This window comes from Chrysemys picta, chromosome 16 (assembly GCF_011386835.1).
Source record: "Chrysemys picta bellii isolate R12L10 chromosome 16, ASM1138683v2, whole genome shotgun sequence".
Classification (NCBI taxonomy): Eukaryota; Metazoa; Chordata; order Testudines; family Emydidae; genus Chrysemys; species Chrysemys picta.
In genome coordinates, this window is record NC_088806.1 from 12,562,876 (window position 1) to 12,581,775 (window position 18,900).

Here is an 18,900-nt window from a genome sequence, read left to right on the forward strand (position 1 = left end):
TGGATGGGTGTTGAAGATTTCGAAATGCAACTCATTCAGTTAAAAAGCTCAGAATTGTGGGCATCAAAGTTTGGAGATCTGTGGAGTGCACTTGAAGCTACCGAGAGAGTTCCTGGGGCCTCTACTCTGACCTGCTGGACGTCCCTGCCAGGGAAATGTAACTGTTTGAAAAAAATTGTGTTTGCAATGCTTTCAGCATTTGGATCCACATACCTGTGTGAACAGGTATTTTCACACATGACATCTGCCCTCTGTCCCAATCGAAGCCGGTTAACAACTGATCACTCAGAAGCCCGTGTGCAGCTTAAAGTATCCAAATCCGTGCCATTGGAAAACTCAGCAAGGAAAAGCAAGGGCAAGATCACACTAAACTAATAAGATCTGCATTTTAATTTAATTTTAAATGAAGCTTCTTAAACCTTTTTAAAACCTTGTTTACTTTACATACAACAATAGTTCAGTTCTATATTACAGACTTATAGAAAGAGACCTTCTAAAAACGTTAATGTATGACTGGCATGTGAAACCTTAAATTAGAGCGAATAAATGAAGACTCGGCACACCACTTCTGAAAGGTTGCCGACCCCTGGTATAGAGTTATTATTACAGAGGTTCTTTAGAGAACCCACAGCTTCCAATAACCAAGGGGACAGGACTCCTTACCTAGCAAGGTCAGATTCTCATAGTTCTCCTGCATGACATCTCTGTAGAGGGCTCTCTGAGCGGGGTCCAGCAGAGCCCACTCTGACTCGGTGAAATACACAGCCACCTCCTCGAAGGTCACCGGCCCCTGAAAGAGCAAGAGCCCCTCACTTAGTAATTTAGTACAACCCCAGGATTCCTGGGAGAGCAGGAACAGGAAAATGGAAGCTTGGGAGCAACAGGGTAGCACAGTCCCACTCCCACCCTGAGGAGCCAGGAGGCACCAGGTTGAGGGGAGAAAAAGAGAGCCCCTCACGCTGCCCAGTGGGGACAGGGGTCTTCATATTGATCACACACCTACTAACCAGAGGCTGATACAGGAAATAGAGTCCCCGGCAGGGTCAGGGACAGCCTCCTGGCGGCAATCCCAATATCTCCCACCCATAAAATTATATATAAACAAACACCTGGAAGAAAGAGGAAATCGACAGGAAATAATGTCAGAAGCTTGGAATTGTGGAACATTAATAAGGCAAAGCAAAGAAACAAATGGAGAACTCTCTGGCCAGCAGAATTAAGGAAATATGAAGGAGGGTTCTTGTTTTTTAGTATATCAATAACAAAAAAAAAATCCTAACAATGTTATTGGTCCATTACTAGACAGAAAGGGCAGAATTATCAATAATAATACAGAAGAAGTAAAAATGTTCAGTGAGTATTTCACTCCTGGATTTGGGGAAAACAAGCAAATGATGTCGTGATATGTTTATGATGACAACACCACTCTTTTCATTAAAATAATAAGTCATGAGGATGTTAAACAGAAGCTACGAACGTCAGACATTTTTAAAATCAGCAGTTCCAGATATCTTCCATTCAAGAGTTTTAAAAAAGCAGGCTGAGGAGCTCTCTGGACCATTAATGCTGCTTTTCAATAGCTCTTGCAACACTGCAGAAACTCCAGAAGACTGGAAGTCAACAATAAAGTTGCCCCTATATTTAAAAAAAATTGTAAAAGGGATGACCAAGATAACAGGCCTGAAATCGAACATGGGCAAGATAATGCGGGGACAGAGGGGGAATATTAATAAAGAATTAAAAGAGGGTAATATAATTCATTCCAATCAACAACAATTTAGGGAAAACAGATCCTCACAAACTAATTGGATTTTTTTTTTTTTAAGGTGATCAGAAGTTCGGTCGATAAAGAAATAGCGTTAATGTAATATACTTTGATTTCTCTAAGGTATTTGACCTGGTACAGCATGATACTTAAACAACTACATCAACACAAAATTAACATGACATACATGAACTACATTCAAAACCAGCTGATACATTTCAAAGTGTAACTCTAAATGGTCACGTGGGTGGGTTTCTATTGGGGTCCCACAGGGATCGGTTATTGGCCCTCTGCTATTTAACTTGCTTATCAATGACTTGGAAGAGAACATATCATCACTGATGAAGTTTGCAGATGAGACAGAGTTTGGGAGAGTGGTAAATAAAAAACAAAATATATGGAGATATACCTGTCTCATAGAACTGGAAGAGACCTTGAAACATCATCAAGTCCAGTCCCCTGCCTTCACTAGCAGGACCAATTTTTTTTGCCCCAGATCCCTAAATGGCCCCCTCAAGGATTGAACTCACAACCCTGGGTTAGTGGGCCAATGCTCAAACCACTGAGCTATCCCTTCCCCCAAAGTGTATGAAGTGTGTCTGTTGGTTCGGGCTGCAGCACTAGGAGTCTGGGAAGTTTTTGCAGCCCTGGCCAGGGGGTTATTTCCTGTTCCACAAACGGGAAAGTTCCACACCCAAACCCCAGGAGCCTGCTCCTTCAATGTGGGGCCTAATCCGAATTCATTCTGGCAAGTTTGTCCCCTCCTCTTCCCCACCCTGGGTATTTCCTGCCCAATTCCACCTCCAGGAGCTCCCACCTTTCTGTACATTTACTGCCCATCTCCCTCCAGCCAGAACCCACCACCAGCTCCGTGATAATCCCATACCTCAGCTAACTCCGCTGCAGCCATTGCCTTTCCTCTGGAAGGGTGGGACGATCCAGAGCAAAACATGGACGTTATTCTGTAGCCTGTCGGGGGGAAAAGAGCAATTGCAGAGATTTCAGAAGAGGCTTTTGTCCACTTCACACAGAGGCCCCACCAGACTTTTTTCTGTGGCAAGTGACTATCTAGGCTCTCCCACAGTGATTTTATTAGCGATAGGTCTTCCCACCAGGATTAAAGCCTCCCAGGCCTACTCTACATTATAAAGACCTCATCTGCACTAGGTCAACGTAAGCTGCATGGCATTGACTTAGTTGCGCGTGTCTCTGCACTTAAATTTCTCTCCCACCAATGTAAACTGTCCATTATGCCAACACGGTAACACCCCTTCCCCAAGCAACGCTGAGCCATGGTCGATGTACTGAGGTCAACACAGTGCAAGTCTTCCCCCCTTTCCCTTCCTGACACCTCCACCCTCCAGACACACAAAGGGCAAACCCCACTGAGGCCCAGTCTCTTCCCCTCCTGAATCCCCCAGTTTGCTCCCTGGGCAGATCCTGGCAGGAGCTGAGGGCAGCCGCTTCACTGCTGTACAGGCAGCTCCCAGCCCTCCTTCAGGGACATTCACAACCAGGGAGCACATTCCCAGGGGCTGTGAAATCCGAGGCTCCCGGGACATTTGTGCAGAGTCACTTCCCTGCCCAACCCCAGCACTTTCCCTGAGGTCTCTGGCTCAGCGGTTGGTGTTGGCAGAGACCGGGGCGACTGTGGGGGGCTAGTTCCAGCCACTGGAGAAAGTCTCTCCCCTTGGCTGGGCACAGAAGGAGCTTTAACGAAGGTCTCTCCCTGGCACAGACCCTGCTGGGACAGAGGAGCTGCTCGGCCCAGCATTCCCAGATCACACTGGAGGCAGCAGCGTGTGACGCAAGAAACTCAAACCCGACACCTTGAGTGGAAAGTAAGAGAGAGCAGCCGCCCCTCCGTCAGCAACAGCCAGCGCCCCCGGTGACAGTAACTAATGACACCACCTCCCTCATGTTAATACAGAGTCACGCAGTGTCTTTATTGCAATGTCAATCCAGACACTGGAGTCAATGAGACCGGAAATGTGGTATAGGAGGAAGGAGCCAAAATCCTTTAAAACATATAATGGGGGATCCACCCTTTCCCACCACCGCTGCTCCCCACATCTGGGGCAAGGACTCAGGACGATTTGCCAACCACCGTTTGGGCAGGGATGGGGGTTTGGATGTTGCCACACATATTTTATCAGAATAATAATGACCAGCAAATTATGAGTTTTCCAATGGTCCCTCACAAGGCATAATTTGTACAATGATTATTGTAATCAGGTGTAGGGTGTGGACATAGGGCTACATTCTGTCATCTCCCCCCCCCCCCCCCCCGCCCCCGTGCCATCCATTCACACAGGCCCAGGCCAACGCTGCTTTAACAGGAGAGGGGAGGGGATGGAGGAGCCAAAAGAGTCAACAAATTCCCATGTCCTGTCCCTGGCAAATAACGATCCCAGGGACCCAGCTCAGCGCCGGGGGAAAGACCCCTCATGGGGACGGTCTGTGCTGGGTTCTGGGCACTTGTCTGGCACAGGCAGTGTCAGCATGTGAGGGGTTAATACAGGCGGCGGCTGCTCTGGGCACTGCCTGAGGGAGCAGGGACCCGGCCATGCACAGAGCAGCCCCAGGAGGGGGGGAAACCCCTCACCCCACAATGGGGACAGGGAAAGTCAGTCAGGGCCCAGCCCAGGGTCCTGTCAGCAGCTGGAAGACACCGTACCCCAGACAGCGAGCGGGAGGCCCCCGGCTTTCATAGAATCGTAGGCCTGGAAGGGACCTCGAGAGGTTGTCTAGTCCAGTCCCTGGCACTCAAGGCAGGGCTAAGTATTACCTAGACCATCCCTGACAGGTGTTTGTCCAGCCTGATCTTAAACATCCCCAATGATGGAGACTCCACAACCTCCCTGGGCAGTTTACCCCAGCGCTGAACCCCCCTGACAGTAGGGACGTGTTTCCACCTGTCCGACCTGCACCGCCCCGGCTGCCAGTTAACCCCGTTGCTTCTGCTCCAGCCGCAGCGGTTCCGGGGAACGATTCTTCCCCCTCCGCATGTGCCTGAAACCTGGTCTCGCCTCCCGCTCGGCCTCTTTCCCCCGCAGCGACTGTGGGGCGAGTCGCCTTCACCTGCAAACATGCTACTGTTAACGGGATAACGGGGTGGGGGGGAGGGGCACGGGGCCGGTAACGGAGATAACAGGCGGGGGAGGGGGGGTGAGAGCAGGTAACGGACACGGGCTCGGGCCGCGGGGGGCCGGGGCGGGAGCAGAGGGGTCCCGGGGGCACGCGCACTAGAGGGCAGGGGCGGGGCCCGCCTACACGCGGTGACGGGGGGGCAGAACAGGCTCCACGAGGGGAGGGGGGAGGATCCCCGCCCCACCCCCGCACTCACCCGCTGTCGGTCCCCGGGCCCGGCTCTGCCCGCGCGCGCAGGGCTGGGGCGGGTAAACGCCCCCTCTCCTCAGCGCGAGCTGCGCCTGCCCGGAAACTGCCGCTCGGCGGCGCGCGGGGCCTGCTGGGAAATGGAGTCTCCCGCCGGCTCTGGGCCGGCGCCCTGCATGCGCAGCGATCAGCGACTACTGGCGGGGGGCGGCCGGGGAGGGTCCGGTTCTGACGTCGCCCTAGCAACGCTGCTGAGCCCGCGAACCCCGGGAGCAACCGCCCCCCTCCCCGTCATGGGGCCCCGCCCCAACCCTGCTCCTCCCCTTTTACCAAGGCCACGCCCCCTTCTCAGTGTCTTCCCCAAGGCCCCGCCCCTACTCCTACCTTTTCCCCGAGGCCCCACCCCCTGGGCAGAAGCTGGAGTTGCCGGGGCGTCTGGGCCACTCTGGGGAGCCCCAGACCCTCCCCCTGCCCTGGGCGCTGCGCCCTGGCAGTGCTGTAGCCAGCTTCTAAGAGGAGGGGGAGCAAACATAAAAAAGGAGCCCCCCTTCGCTCCTCTGGCCACGGCCCCCTTGGCTCCTCCTCTGACCACCCCGCCCCTCCCCCACATGGCTCCTCCGGCCCTGCCATGCCACCCCCGTGCCCAGCCCCTCACGCCTCTGCCCGCGGCTGCCGGCCGCCATGCTGCGCTCCCCCCTGCTCCTCCAACCGCGCCCCCCCCGCTCCTCTGGCTGTGCCCACCCTCCCCCCATCACTGCCGGCCGCACTGCGGGCCGCCAGCCTGCGCCCCCCCCTGCTTCTCCGACCGCGGGGCCTGCTGGGAAATGGAGTCTCCCGCCGGCTCTGGGCCAGCGCCCTGCATGCGGAGCGATCAGCGACTACTGGCACGGGGCGGCCGGGGAGGGTCCGGTTCTGACGTCGCCCTAGCAACGCTGCTGAGCCCGCGAACCCCGGGAACTCACCTCCCGACTCCAAACTGATTCGCGACCGACCGGCAGACATCTGGAGTCACCAGCTTCCACACTGCGATCGCCATGTGCTTCTCCACCGAGAGGGCAGCTCTCATTTGGGTGTCCTTGCGCCTCAGTGCTGGGGCGAGCTCCGCACACAGTTCCGGGAAGGTGGCTTTCCTCCTCCAAAAATACTGTAGCCACGGCTCATCATTCCAGACCTGCATGACGATACGATCCCACCACTCAGTGCTTCTTCCACGAGCCCCAAAGCGATGGTCCACCATGTGCAGCTCTTCCAGGAATGCCAAAAGTAATCTAACGTTGCTCCTATCCATGGCAGATAGCACGTCAGGCAACTGTGAATCCTGTTGAGTTAGGAGCTTCACGAATAATGGCACTGCCATTCGGGATGTGTTAATGACAGTTAGCGGAGCATTGGAGAGCAGTGCGGGATCCAGCTTTTCACACAGAGATGACAGGGCCAACAGCAAACAAGGGCCATTGAAAAATCCCGTGAAACAAAGTGCTAGGGAGGAGCCAGTTGTCATGGTACATGTAGGTATGAATGATATAGGGAGGGATAGGAGAGAGGTCCTGGAAGGCAAATTTAGGCTGCTAAGTAAGAGATTGAAGACACCATGGTTGCATTGTGTGAAATGCTTCCAGTTCCACCCGGAAGTAATGTTGATTTCTGCTCATTTATCAACAGGCCTAAGGCCTGACAGGTGGCCAATGCTATGTCCATGCAGCATCCAACCCTTTTCCTAGTACATGTGAGACCCAGGAGAAAATAATTTTGCCAGCTGCATTGGTGGTATAGTGGTGAGCTTAGCTGCCTTCCAAGCAGTTGACCTGGGTTCCATTCCTGGCCAATGCAAGGTGTGTTTTTTTTTACCTTGTCCAAAATGGGTTTAATGTCAGTCACATTGTGTGATAATCACATTCTCAATAACCCAAATCCCAGCAGGTCACTAAACACACTGCAGGGGACAGGACTATGCAATGAGCTGTAGGACGCATCCTTGTCTTACTGGAGAAAGTCAGAAATGAGGGGAATAGGCATCTGTAGCTCATTGTCTTGTTTGCACCATGCTCAGGGGAGAAAGTGCACATGTAAAGTTTTGTGGCAGTTTTTGCTGCTACAGATTCTTTTGTGTTCCTGTAATAATACCACAAACCAAAGTTCAGCACCAATGTGGACACAGGCACGTCCCTCAGAGGCAGCTGCAAATGTTACTTGTCTGCGGCTGAATCGGGCCTTTCACCTCTTGTTTCACCTGTGCTTGGCTGGGCACTACACCCCCTGGCTGTAGGAGGCAGGGCTGGCCCAGGTGTCAAGCTGGAGCCTGGCAGGGCAAATTCAACCATCCCACCCCTGGCTCTGCCCCTGCCTGAGAAGGTTGGTTTGTGTTGGGAGTGTGCAAAGCAGAGGAACACGGATCCAGGCCTGAGGTTTGTTGTTTTCTGAAGGGTTTTGTGGGTAGGAAGGCTCATTGGGGGAAGGGCTGGGTACCAAGCTGAAGAGAGTTCTATGGGAAGGAGGGGTAGAGACTGTAACCATCCAATGAGGATGGGATTCAAATCTCTGCGGATTAGCAGTCCATCACCTTAGCCACTCGGCCACCTCATCTGAGCCGTTTAATCTCATTTAACACTTCCCAAAGTCAGTGCTGCTCGGAAGCTTTTTGCCAGGACAGGGAAGGCCAGGACGGGAAGGTTCAGCTTTTAAAAAAACCTTCTCTGTGGCATGTACAAAACGAAATGCAATGAACAAAACCGAAAAGACCCCCCGGGGGGGCACAGAGACCGGGTTTGCTGTTCACAGTCTGTATTTCGGAAATTTCCACTGCTAGTATCCAAGTTCGTTTGTCAGCCTGAGAGAAAATTGGGGGTTTCACCTTTTGATACTCGTATCTCTTATCCGAACACGTGTGAACAAAGACACCTTGTATGTTGCTTCTCCCTAGCCAGATGGGTTTGTTCGGACAACGGGAACAGAGAAGAGTAGTCATGGTGTTACTGGAGCGCAGACTTTAAAATTGCCTCAACCCCTATCTCAAGGCCAGGTCAAGCAACCAGCTGGCGGTGCAGAGGGGAATTGGGGTGCCACCCAACATACCAAATGACTAATTACATACTTTTAAATTCGTTATACATATTTATTTGTACTTAAAATAAAAACACAAGAATGCTCCAGCCATGGAAGGGTTGCACAGCCGGCATTTCACAGGAGAACTTTAGATTATACTTAAATATACTTTAGATTCTAGAAAGTAAATCACAGAATACAGTAGTTTGTAATTGTCACCCCTCGCCCCCGGAGCAGAGCGGCGGCTCAGCTGTGGCCAAGTCATTCCCCGGGCTGCCGCTGCTCGCGGAGAAAAGATGCCGCTGAAGAGAGACCACGAGAAAAAACATCCCCCCCCCTTTTCCTTCCTTCTCCACCTCCTCCGCCGGCACCAGCTGGGCTTCAGAGCCACCAGGAGCTCTGCCCACCAGATTGTGGCTTTTCTGCTGTTCTGTCGAGGTCCCCTTGGATGTGCTGATGTGAGAAAACAGAAAGCTTGGAAGCCGTGTTAACTTCCAAGTGACAGGTGCCTACTGTAGTGCCGCACGCTTGGTTTCCAGCCAATGGTTCCCTTATTTCTTGGTGGCACATTAATTATTATTAATAACCAGTCCAGTAGAGCCTAGAAGCCTCACGTGAAGTCAGGCTAGCACGCTGTGCTAGAAGCTGTACATATAGAGTACAAAGAGTTTACAGAGGGCGGACGAAAGGAAGTATCCCCGTGATTTGGGGTCTGTTTACACTGGAAAAAGGAGGTGTAATTTCCGGCTTGTGTAGACATACCCGTGCTAGTGCTGATCAAGCTAGTGTGCTAAAAATAGAAATGGAGCCACAGTGGTGCAAGGGGCTAGCCATCCTGAGTGTGATCCCACCTGAGACCCTTGATGAGCACTCAGGTGACTAGCCCCTCCTGGTGCTCATGCCATTACACTTCTATTTTTAGCACTCCAGTTTGATCCGAGCTAGCACCAGTATGTCTCCTCCAGCTGGCCATGATGCCTCCAGCTCCAATGTAGACGTACCTACAGATGGAGAACAGAGGCACGGTCAGACTAAGTGACTTGTTCAAAGTCACTCAGGGAGTCACTGGCAGAGCTGGGAATTGAACGCATGTCTCCTGCTTCTATACAGTTGGATTGCTGCTTCACCTGGAGGTCTCAGGACAGTAATAGGCTGATTAGGCCTTGGAGTATTGTGTCCAGTTCTGGGCACCACCTTTCAGGAAGGATGTGGACAAATTGGAGAAAGTCCAGAGAAGAGCAACAAAAAGTATTCAAGATCTAGAAAACATGAGCTATGAGGGAAGATTGAAAATATTGGGTTTGTTTAGTCTGGAGAAGAGAAGACTGAGAGGGGACATGAGAACAGTTTTCAAGTATATAAAAGGTTGTTACAAGGAGGAGAGAGAAAAATTGTTCTTCTAAACCTCTGAGAATAGGACAAGAAGCAATGGGCTTACATTGCAGCAAGTGAGGTTTAGGTTGGATATTAGGAAAAAGTTCCTAACTGTCAGGGTGGGTAAGCACTGGAATAAATTGCCCAGGGAGGTTGTGGAATCATCATCACTGGAGATTTTTAATAAAGGTTAGACAAACACCTGTCAGGGATGGTCTAGATAATACTTAGTCCTGCCACGAATGCAGGGGACTGGACTAGAAGACCTCCTGAGATCCCTTCCAATCCTATGATTCCACTGTTGTAAATGTCCTGTGTCCCATGAGCATGAGTCATTAAAGAGCTGCATGTTCATGTAGTGCTTTGAGAGGGGAGATCAATCATTTGTCAGAGTCCCTGTGCGTAGAGGAATCCTGTATGTCCTGGTGTGGCCATTTCCTTTCCCTCCTTTCAGAGAAATCTTTTGCTATTTTGCACAGGACAGACCCAGGAGCGGGGACTGCCTCCATGTACCAAACACCCAGAGAAGCTGACAAACACCCTTAAGACCAGGCAGCCGTCCCTGTTAAAACCATCTCTCTTCTTCAGCTCAGTGACAGCCTGAATCGTCCCGTATCCCTGCAGAGCCCCAGGACTGGAATCAGCAACGGACCTCTCTGTAGGTAGCGGGAACGAACACGAACACGAACATTTACCTTAAAAGGAGCTAAGGTTTGTAATTCTGGTCATTTATCTTTGTTTCCCTTCTCTGAGGGGAGAGGTGGGGTTGGTGACACCTCCCCTTCGGATGTAGCAGCTCCATCCCCAGTCACTGTGGGAACCTGTCTGTGCTCAGAGGTGACAGGTTGCTGCCTGTCCACCCATCCTACTTATCAGCTGTCTGTCGCCGGTTCCTCCCTAGAACATCTGGTTCAGCGATGGACTTCACACTTATCTCTTAACACCCATTCCTCATTCACACACAAAACAGGATTGATTTACAGAGAACATTTTGAACAGGAACATCAAATTGCAATGCAAAGGAAAAACAATTCTTGTATTCTTTTACTTATTTTAAAATGCTAAACCTACAACAAAGTGTTGACCTTAAAAGGTCTGTTACTGCCTTGAAATCAGTCCAGACCCAGATTCCAGCTGACGCATCATTACCAAATGGCCCATTAGGCCATTCCTTTCTGCAATTCAAAAAGGGTGGCTGGCGGGATATGATTATATGATACACCAATAGATTTAATACACGCTCCATTATTATTGTGATTATTTTTTATCCTCTATTTTAAATTATACAAAATACCAACCTAAAATGCTACTCGTACAACACCTCACCCTGGGATGTAGCACACCTCTCCCCATCTTTCAGCCACTGTGGGAACCTGTCTGTCCTCAGAGCTGACAGGTTGCTGCCTGTCCACCCATCCTGCTCATTAGCTGTGCAGGAATGAATCATTTTGCTAGTACATGTGGCACCTGGGAGAGCTGCTTTTCCCAGATGCATTGGTGGTATAGTGGTGAGCATAGCTGCCTTCCAAGCAGTTGACCCGGGTTTGATTCCCGGCCAATGCAAGGAGGTGTTTTTTGCCTTGCCCAAAAGGGGTTTAATGTCGGTCACATTGGGCAATAATCACATTCCCAAATCCCAGCAGGTCATTAAACACACAGCAGAGGATGTAGTGAGCTGTAGGAAGCGTCCATGTGTCATTGGAGAAAGCCAGAAACCTGGGGAACCGGCTTCTGTAGCGCCTTGTCTTGTTTGCACCATGCTCAGGGGAGAAAGTGCACATATAAAGTTTTGTGACAGTTTTTGCTGCTACAGATTTTTTGTGTTCCAGTAATGATACTGTGTGCAGATGTGGTCGCCCCATCTCAAATATATATATATATATTGGAAAAGGTTCAGAAAAGGGCAACAAAACTGATTAGGGGTATGGAACAGCTTCCTCATGAGGAGAGATTAATAAGACTGGTGTGATGGGTTCAGTCACAGAGATCCCCTTGGGACTGTCACCTGACGTGCTGAAATTACCTCTGAGCCCATTTTCCCTGCCAGCTTGGGACTTCCAGAACCCTGCCTTGTTGAGCCAGACATGCTAGCCTACTGCAACACAGACCCAGGGTCTGAACCACGCCCCAAAGCTGCAGACTTCACTGAAAACAGCTCAGCAGGTCACCTGTCTCCAGCACCCAGACACCCAGCTCCCAATAGCATCCAAACCCCAAATAAATCCGTTTTACTCTCTATAAAGCTTATACAGGGTACATTCATAAATTGTCCGCCCTCTATAACACTGATATGCACTGCTGTTTGCTACCCCAAGTATTAATCATTTACTCTGGGTTTATTAATAAACAAAAGTGATTTTATTAAGTAAAAAAAGGAGGATTTAAGTGGTTTCATGTAATAACAGACAGAACAGTGATACTCTTTTTACATCATGTCCCAGTGACAGCAAAGCGTCACCAGAACTGGGCTGTGGGCTGCTGTGGTTTCCTTCCCAGATGCTGGAATAATTTGCAGCACAGAGACCTGGCTCGGGGCTGATGAGCATGAAGATCTGAGTTAGCCGTTTGCTCAAAAGCTCGGCTTTCCCATTGAGGAATCAGCCCCCAGTCTCCTACGGGACAGGCAGGAACACTCACCCCTATACTAACGAGGAAGAAATTAGGAGCTGCTTTTGCACAGGCACAGAGGAGAATCAGCCAGGGAAGCTCCTCAATGAGCTGTGGCTGCCACAGACCCAGCTGGGACGGGGTTGGTCTTGGATCTGTGGGGGGTTTGCAGTAGAGGGAAGGGCCGAATTGGGGGCATTGTCCTGGGATTCCTAGGGGCTTTGCCAGCAGGCTGGGGGGTGGCATTAGGGTCTGAGCTGGGGCAGTAGCAGGCAAAAGCTTGCAACCATAAGCTAAACCCCACCCCACAATGCATTGGGCAGTGTCCTTTGCCTCAGTTTCCCACCTGGCAGTGGGAAAATCTGACAAACAAATGCCCCTTTAACACATCACACTCCTCTCCCTCCATGGCACCCCACTCACAATTGTCTGTGCTGGGTTAGTGCAGACCCAGCCTTCAGAGGTGTGTTCACAGGGTTCACCTCCCAGCTCACAAGTGTCTGTGGTTGCTGTGCAGAGCTGCAGTTGCTACAGCTGCTTTTCTCGGCTGCTGGCTACTCGCTGCCTTTTCTGCCGTGTTCTGAGGTTCCCCTGCTTAACCCAGGCGTTCAGTGAGTTCAGCTCTTCGGGATTGCCCTCGGTAGCCGGGAACCTCACTGCCAGTACAGCCTCTGCCTTGGCTTTCCTTGCACCAGCGTCCTGACACCAGGTGTGAGAAAGAACACCCAGAGGCACTTATCAGTAATTCCACTCTGCTAATCACCGAACAGAAACAACAATTCTCCCTGGAGCATAATTAGCTTTGTCTTCAAACACTGAACAGGTCAGACCACGTCTAGGACACTTCAAGCAGAATTCCCCTCCTCCTCCTCACTTCCCCTGTCATTTGGCGTCCCTATCCCCCTGGTCAGCGAGTAAGGCTCAGTTTAGGGCGACCTGTCTTTACTAGAAAGGTAAGGGTAACAGCCCTCCTGTGTACAATACTATAAAATCTCTCCTGGCCAGAGGCACCAAAATTCTTTTACCCGTAAAGGGCTAAGAAGCTCAGGTAACCTGGCTGACACCTGACTCAAAGGACCAATAAGGGGACAAGATACTTTCAAATCTTGGGGGGAGGCTTTTGTTTGTGCTCTTTGCTTTGGTGTTGTTCGCTCTTGGGACTAAGAGGGACCGGACATCAATCCATGTTCTCCAAATCGTTTTGAACAAGTCACTCATATTTCAAACTTGTAAGTAACAGCCAGGCAAGGCGTGTTAGTTTTATCTTTGTTTTCTCAACTTGTGAATGTTCCCTTTGCTAGAGGGAGGTTTATCCCTGTTTTGTTGTAACTTTGAAACTAAGGCTAGAGGGGGTTCCTCTGGGCTCTTTGAATCTGATTACCCTGTAAAGTTATTTTCCATCCTGATTTCACAGAGATGATTTTTACCTTTTCTCTTTAATAAAATCCTTCTTTTAAGAACCTGACTTATTTTTCCATTCTCCAAAGACCGAAGGGGTTGGGTCTTTGATCACTTTCTAACCAATTGGTGAGGGTATGATTCTCAAGCCTCCCCAGAAAAGGGGGTGTAAGGGTTTGGGGGATATTTTGGGGGAAGAGGAACTCCATGTGGTCCTTTCCCTGTTTCTTGTTAAATCACTTGGTGGTGGCAGCATACCAGGTTTAAACCTAAGCTGGTAGAAATAAGCTTAGGGGGCTTTCATGCGGGTTCCCACATCTGTACCCCAGAGTTCAGAGTGGGAAAGGAACCCTGACACACACCCTTCAATCAGTTGTATGCAGGCCAATAAAAGATATAACCTCACCCCCCTAACCTCTCAATCAGGGCAGGGTAAGTAAGCTCTGCTGCCCTTTACTCAGGCAATAAGGATAACAACATCTCATTGCACTCATGTGTTTTGTAACCCAGCATCAGCCAAAACTGGCCCTTTTGGCAAAGCCACCCCATCATGCTGCGTAGCTAGGCGGAGTAGGAGGGTCTGTGCAAACACGGTCTGTTCCTGAAGTCTTTCCCCCAGCTCATCACTAGATGTGAGGGGGAGCTCACTCAGACCCTGCTTACACTAACATATTTTAAAACGCCTCATTGTCCCTACCTCTGCTAGGCTTTCTGGCTATTCTGGAGTAGCTCAGATGAGGTGGCCAAGTAGTTAAGGTGATGGACTGCTAATCCATTGTGCTCTGCACGCGTGGGTTCGAATCCCATCCTCATCGGCTGTGTTTAATCTTCTTCCCTTCCCTTCCAAACACCCCTCTCCCCCCTTTGGTGCAGTGACAGACCAACCCATATTGCCTCCTGCAATCAAAAACCTTCCCAAGGTGTCAGACTTGCCTCCGGGATCCCTGCTTGAAATAAAACCAATTGAAATATGAGATTTCTAAAAAAGTTCAGGAGTCTAGTTTTTATCTCCAAAGGTAACATACTCAGAACCTCCTCCAAACATCCTGGGACTTCCCCCCAAATTATTAAAATGCCCCATCCACAGCGAGCCCATGACAGTGAAATACAGCCAGAGTGTCTAAGTCAAGCTATTCTGAAGCAGGCAAGTAAAACATTTTTCTCTGTGCTGCCCTTGGAGAGATTTGTTTGCCTAGGAAAACAAAATCCCCCAAATTGAAAATTTTCTGCTGAAAATCCAGTCCTGCTCTGTTCTGGCACTTTGATTTGAATGTATTGTTGTTCTTCTCTTCTGGTTTCTGAATTATTTCAGGTTTTGGTTGGCAAAAAAAATCAGTTTTCAATTTCTAAGCACAAAGGGAAAAAATATATTGAAAATATCTACATTATACACATACATCTCATCCCTGGGGAATTTAGAAATGAAATGCTCCCAGCCCCAGTTATGAAGAGAAAAGAGAAGGCAGAGGGAGAGATGAGCAGAGCTTTTCATTTAATATGGAAATTTCCAACATGCTGTAAAATCCAGAAGCCGATTCACACACAAAAACCTAGCAAGAAAAACTTCCCGAAGGAGTCAGAATCACTTGCTGCTGGGGGGAAGGTGGGGGCTGTGGAATGGGATTGAAGAGCACTGTGTAGAGGAGAGGCTGTGGGTCGTGATTGAAGGGCAGAGTGCAGAGAAGGGGACTGTGGGTTGGGACTGAGGGGCACTAGGAATAGGGGGTTTCTGTGTGTGTGTGTTTTCCCTCTGTGCCGCCCCAGCCGTGCGCAGACAGCTGGCACGGCAAACCTCAAGCTAACCGCCCAATGACCACAAGATCTGTTAAGGAACAAAGGCACCCAGCCAGGTTTACTGTCAAAAAGCACGGTACTAGTATCCCGCAGATTCTATCAGACCACTAGTACACGTATTCCCGTACAATGGACCAGCTCAGTGAAAGGCGGGACTTTCCGTTCCTCCCTAGGCCAGACAGAGACAATCCCTCGGAGATAAATCTTTATACCCTGATACAAACAAGGTGGAGACCCATACTAGATCTCAGAGCGCTCAACAAGTTTGTCAAGGCTCAAAAGTTCAAGATGGTCATCTTATCGCTGATCATTCCAGCATTGGAACAGGGAGACTGGTTTTCAGCCTTCGACCTCCGGGATGCCAATTTTCACATCTCAATCCTACCCGCTCACGGACAATTTCTCAGGTTCACTCTGGGACACAACCACTCCCAATACAGAGTGCTCACCTTTGGGCTATCAGCGGCCCCGAGAGTATTTTCCAAGGTTCTCTCAGGGGTAGCTGCTCATTTACACTCTCAAGGGATAATGATTTACCCATACCTGGACGATTGTCTCCTCGGAGCCCGATCTCTCCGGGCGTCTCACCAAGTCATTGATACGGTGATACATTTGTTTATGGAACTGGGTCTACCCTTCCTAGCAGGACGCGATTAACGGCCCTGCACACTTGCGTTGACGCAGCCCCAAGAGTTCACTTCCTGACTCCAAACTGATTTGCGACCGACTGGCAGACATCTGCTCTAGAGGTGATCCTGGCAATTACAGACCGGTAAGTCTAACGTCGGTACCGGGCAAATTAGTCGAATCAAGTTTGCAGATGATACTAAACTGCTCAAGATAGTTAAGACCAAAGCAGACTGTGTTGAACTTCAAAAAGATCTCACAAAACTAAGTGATTGGGCAACAAAATGGCAAATGCAATTTAATGTGGATAAATGTAAAGTAATGCACATTGGAAAAAATAACCCCAACTATACATACAAAATGATGGGGGCTAATTTAGCTATAACGAGTGAGGAAAAAGATCTTGAAGTCATCGTGGATAGTTCTCTGAAGATGTCCGTGCAGTGTGCAGAGGCAGTCAAAAAAGCAAACAGGATGTTAGGGATCATTAAAAAGGGGATAGAGAACAAGACTGAGAATATATTATTGCCCTTATATAAATCGATGGTACGCCCACATCTCGAATACTGCGTACAGATGTGGTCTCCTCATCTAAAAAAAGATATACTGGTATTAGAAAAGGTTCAGAGAAGGGCAACTAAAATGATTAGGGGTTTGGAATGGGTCCCATATGAGGAGAGATTAAAGAGGCTAGGACTCTTCAGCTTGGAAAAGAGGAGACTAAGGGGGGATATGATAGAGGTATATAAAATCATGAGTGATGTGGAGAAAGTGGATAAGGAAAAGTTATTTACTTATTCCCATAATACAAGAACTAGGGGTCACCAAATGAAATTAATAGGCAGCAGGTTTAAAACAAATACAAGGAAGATCTTCTTCACACAGCGCACAGTCAACTTGTGGAACTCCTTACCTGAGGAGGTTGTGAAGGCTAGGACTATAACAGCGTTGAAAAGAGAACTGGATAAATTCATGGTGGTTAAGTCCATTAATGGCTATTAGCCAGGATGGGTAAAGAATGGTGTCCCTAGCCTCTGTTTGTCAGAGGATGGAGATGGATGGCAGGAGAGAGATCACTTGATCATTGCCTGTTGGTCCACTCCCTCTGGGGTACCTGGCATTGGCCACTGTCGGTAGACAGGATACTGGGCTAGATGGACCTTTGGTCTGACCCAGTACGGCCGTTCTTATGTTCTTATGTCTGGAGTCACCATCTTCCACACTGCGATCGCCATGTGCTTCTCCACCGAGAGGGCAGCTCTCATTTGGATGTCCTTGCGCCTCAGTGCTGGGGCAAGCTCCGCAAACAGTTCCAGGAAGGTGGCTTTCCTCCTCCAAAAATTCTGTAGCCACTGCTCGTCATCCCAGACCTGCATGACGATACGATCCCACCACTCAGTGCTAGTTTCACGAGCCCCAAAGCGATGGTCCACCACGTGCAGCTCTTCCAGGAATGCCAAAAGTAATCTAACGTTGCTCCTATCCATGGCAGACAGCACGTCAGGCAACTGTGAATCCTTTTGAGTTAGGAGCTTCACGATTAACGGCACTGCCATTCGGGATGTGTTAATGACAGTTAGCGGAGCATTGGAGAGCAGTGCGGGATCCAGCCTTTCACACAGAGATGACAGGGCCAACAGCAAACAAGGGCCATTGAAAAATCCCATGAAACAAAGTGTTGGGGAGGAGCCAGTTGTCATGGTACATGTAGGTATGAATGATATAGGGAGGGATAGGAGCGAGGTCCTGGAAGGCAAATTTAGGCTGCTAAGTAAGAGATTGAAGACCAGGGACACCATGGTTGCATTGTGTGAAATGCTTCCAGTTCCACCCGGAAGTAATGTTGATTTCTGCTCATTTATCAACAGGCCTAAGGCCCGACAGGTGGCCAGTGCTATGTCCATGTAGCATCCCACCTCATCTTGCGAACAGCCTTTGATCAGGCAATCATCGCGGTACGGATAGATGTGAACGCTTCGACGTCTCGGGTAAGAAGCAATCGCTGCTTTGTAAATACCCTTCGGGCCGCTGACAGGCCAAAGGGAAGCACAGTGGACTGATAGTTGTGTCAGACCACCACAAATCGAAGATATCTCCTGTGTCCACAGAAAATAGAAATGTGGAAATAAGCATCTTTTAAGTCGAGGGCGGCATACTAGTCTCCCGGATCCAGGGACGGAATGATGGAGGCCAGGGAGATCATGTGGAATCTCAATTTCTTGAAATATTTGTTGAGGTGACACAGGTCCAGGATGGGCCACAGGCCCCCTTTGGCTTTTGGGATTAGGAAATATCAGGGGTAAAACTCCTTCTCCCTCAAATCCTGAGGGACCTCTTCCACTGCCCCCACACGCGGGAGGGTTTCCACCCTCCCGGACAAGAAGTTGCTCATGAGAAGGGTCCCTGAAGAGGGATGGGGTTGGGGGGTTGAGAGGGAGGGATGGAGCAAAAACTGCAGATGTACCCCAACAGTCGCAGTGCAGAGTCCCCAAAGGTCTGATGTTATGTGGGACTACACAGTGCGAAAAGAAAACAGGTGGTCCAAAAACAAAAGGAAGGATCCTGGATAAAGTCTGGTAAGCCACCCTCGAGCGCCTCCTCAAAAGGCCCATCTGGACCCTCCAGGGTATCTACTTGAGCTCGACTGACAGGCTGAGGTAGAAAACGGGTTGGTGATGCGTGTAGCCCTTCCCTGCCTCGCGGCCTCCCCAAAAACCTTGGAGGCTGAGGTGGCCTAAAATGCTTCCTGGAGTCTGGAGGCATGATGGCCGCTGGAGCTGCCGGGAGGGGGGCCTTAGCTACCGTCTTGCCCTCCTCCAGAGAACTCCTGCCTCCATTCCTGCAGAGGGGAGTCTCTGAATTGGGCCGAGTCCCACAAATTAAAGTCAGACCTCCCCAGCAAGGCCTGCTGGTGCGAGATATGGAGCTGAAGGCTGCCCGTAAAATAAACTTTCCTC

General features: G+C 49.9%; 2 protein-coding genes and 2 non-coding genes across 21 annotated transcripts in view; 3 read left to right on the top strand and 1 right to left on the bottom strand.

The window, feature by feature from the left end:
* LOC103306853 (zinc finger protein 436-like) overlaps positions 1 to 18,900 on the top strand; it is a 495,746-nt gene that overhangs the window by 338,546 nt on the left and 138,300 nt on the right. The gene's annotated exons all lie outside the window — the stretch shown is intronic.
* Positions 1 to 18,900, bottom strand: part of LOC122173321 (zinc finger protein 850-like) — a 61,842-nt gene that overhangs the window by 13,139 nt on the left and 29,803 nt on the right. For both annotated transcript variants that reach the window (XM_065569393.1, XM_065569397.1), the window contains exons 5-6: positions 2,652 to 2,734; positions 664 to 790 (exon numbers count right to left, since the gene is read on the bottom strand). In XM_065569393.1, coding sequence (XP_065425465.1) covers positions 664 to 790; positions 2,652 to 2,734 — 210 coding nt within the window. The remainder of the gene's footprint in view (positions 1 to 663; positions 791 to 2,651; positions 2,735 to 18,900) is intronic.
* Positions 11,009 to 11,080, top strand: TRNAG-UCC (transfer RNA glycine (anticodon UCC)). The gene has a single exon. It is a non-coding gene; the product is annotated as a tRNA-Gly (tRNA).
* Positions 14,256 to 14,337, top strand: TRNAS-GCU (transfer RNA serine (anticodon GCU)). The gene has a single exon. It is a non-coding gene; the product is annotated as a tRNA-Ser (tRNA).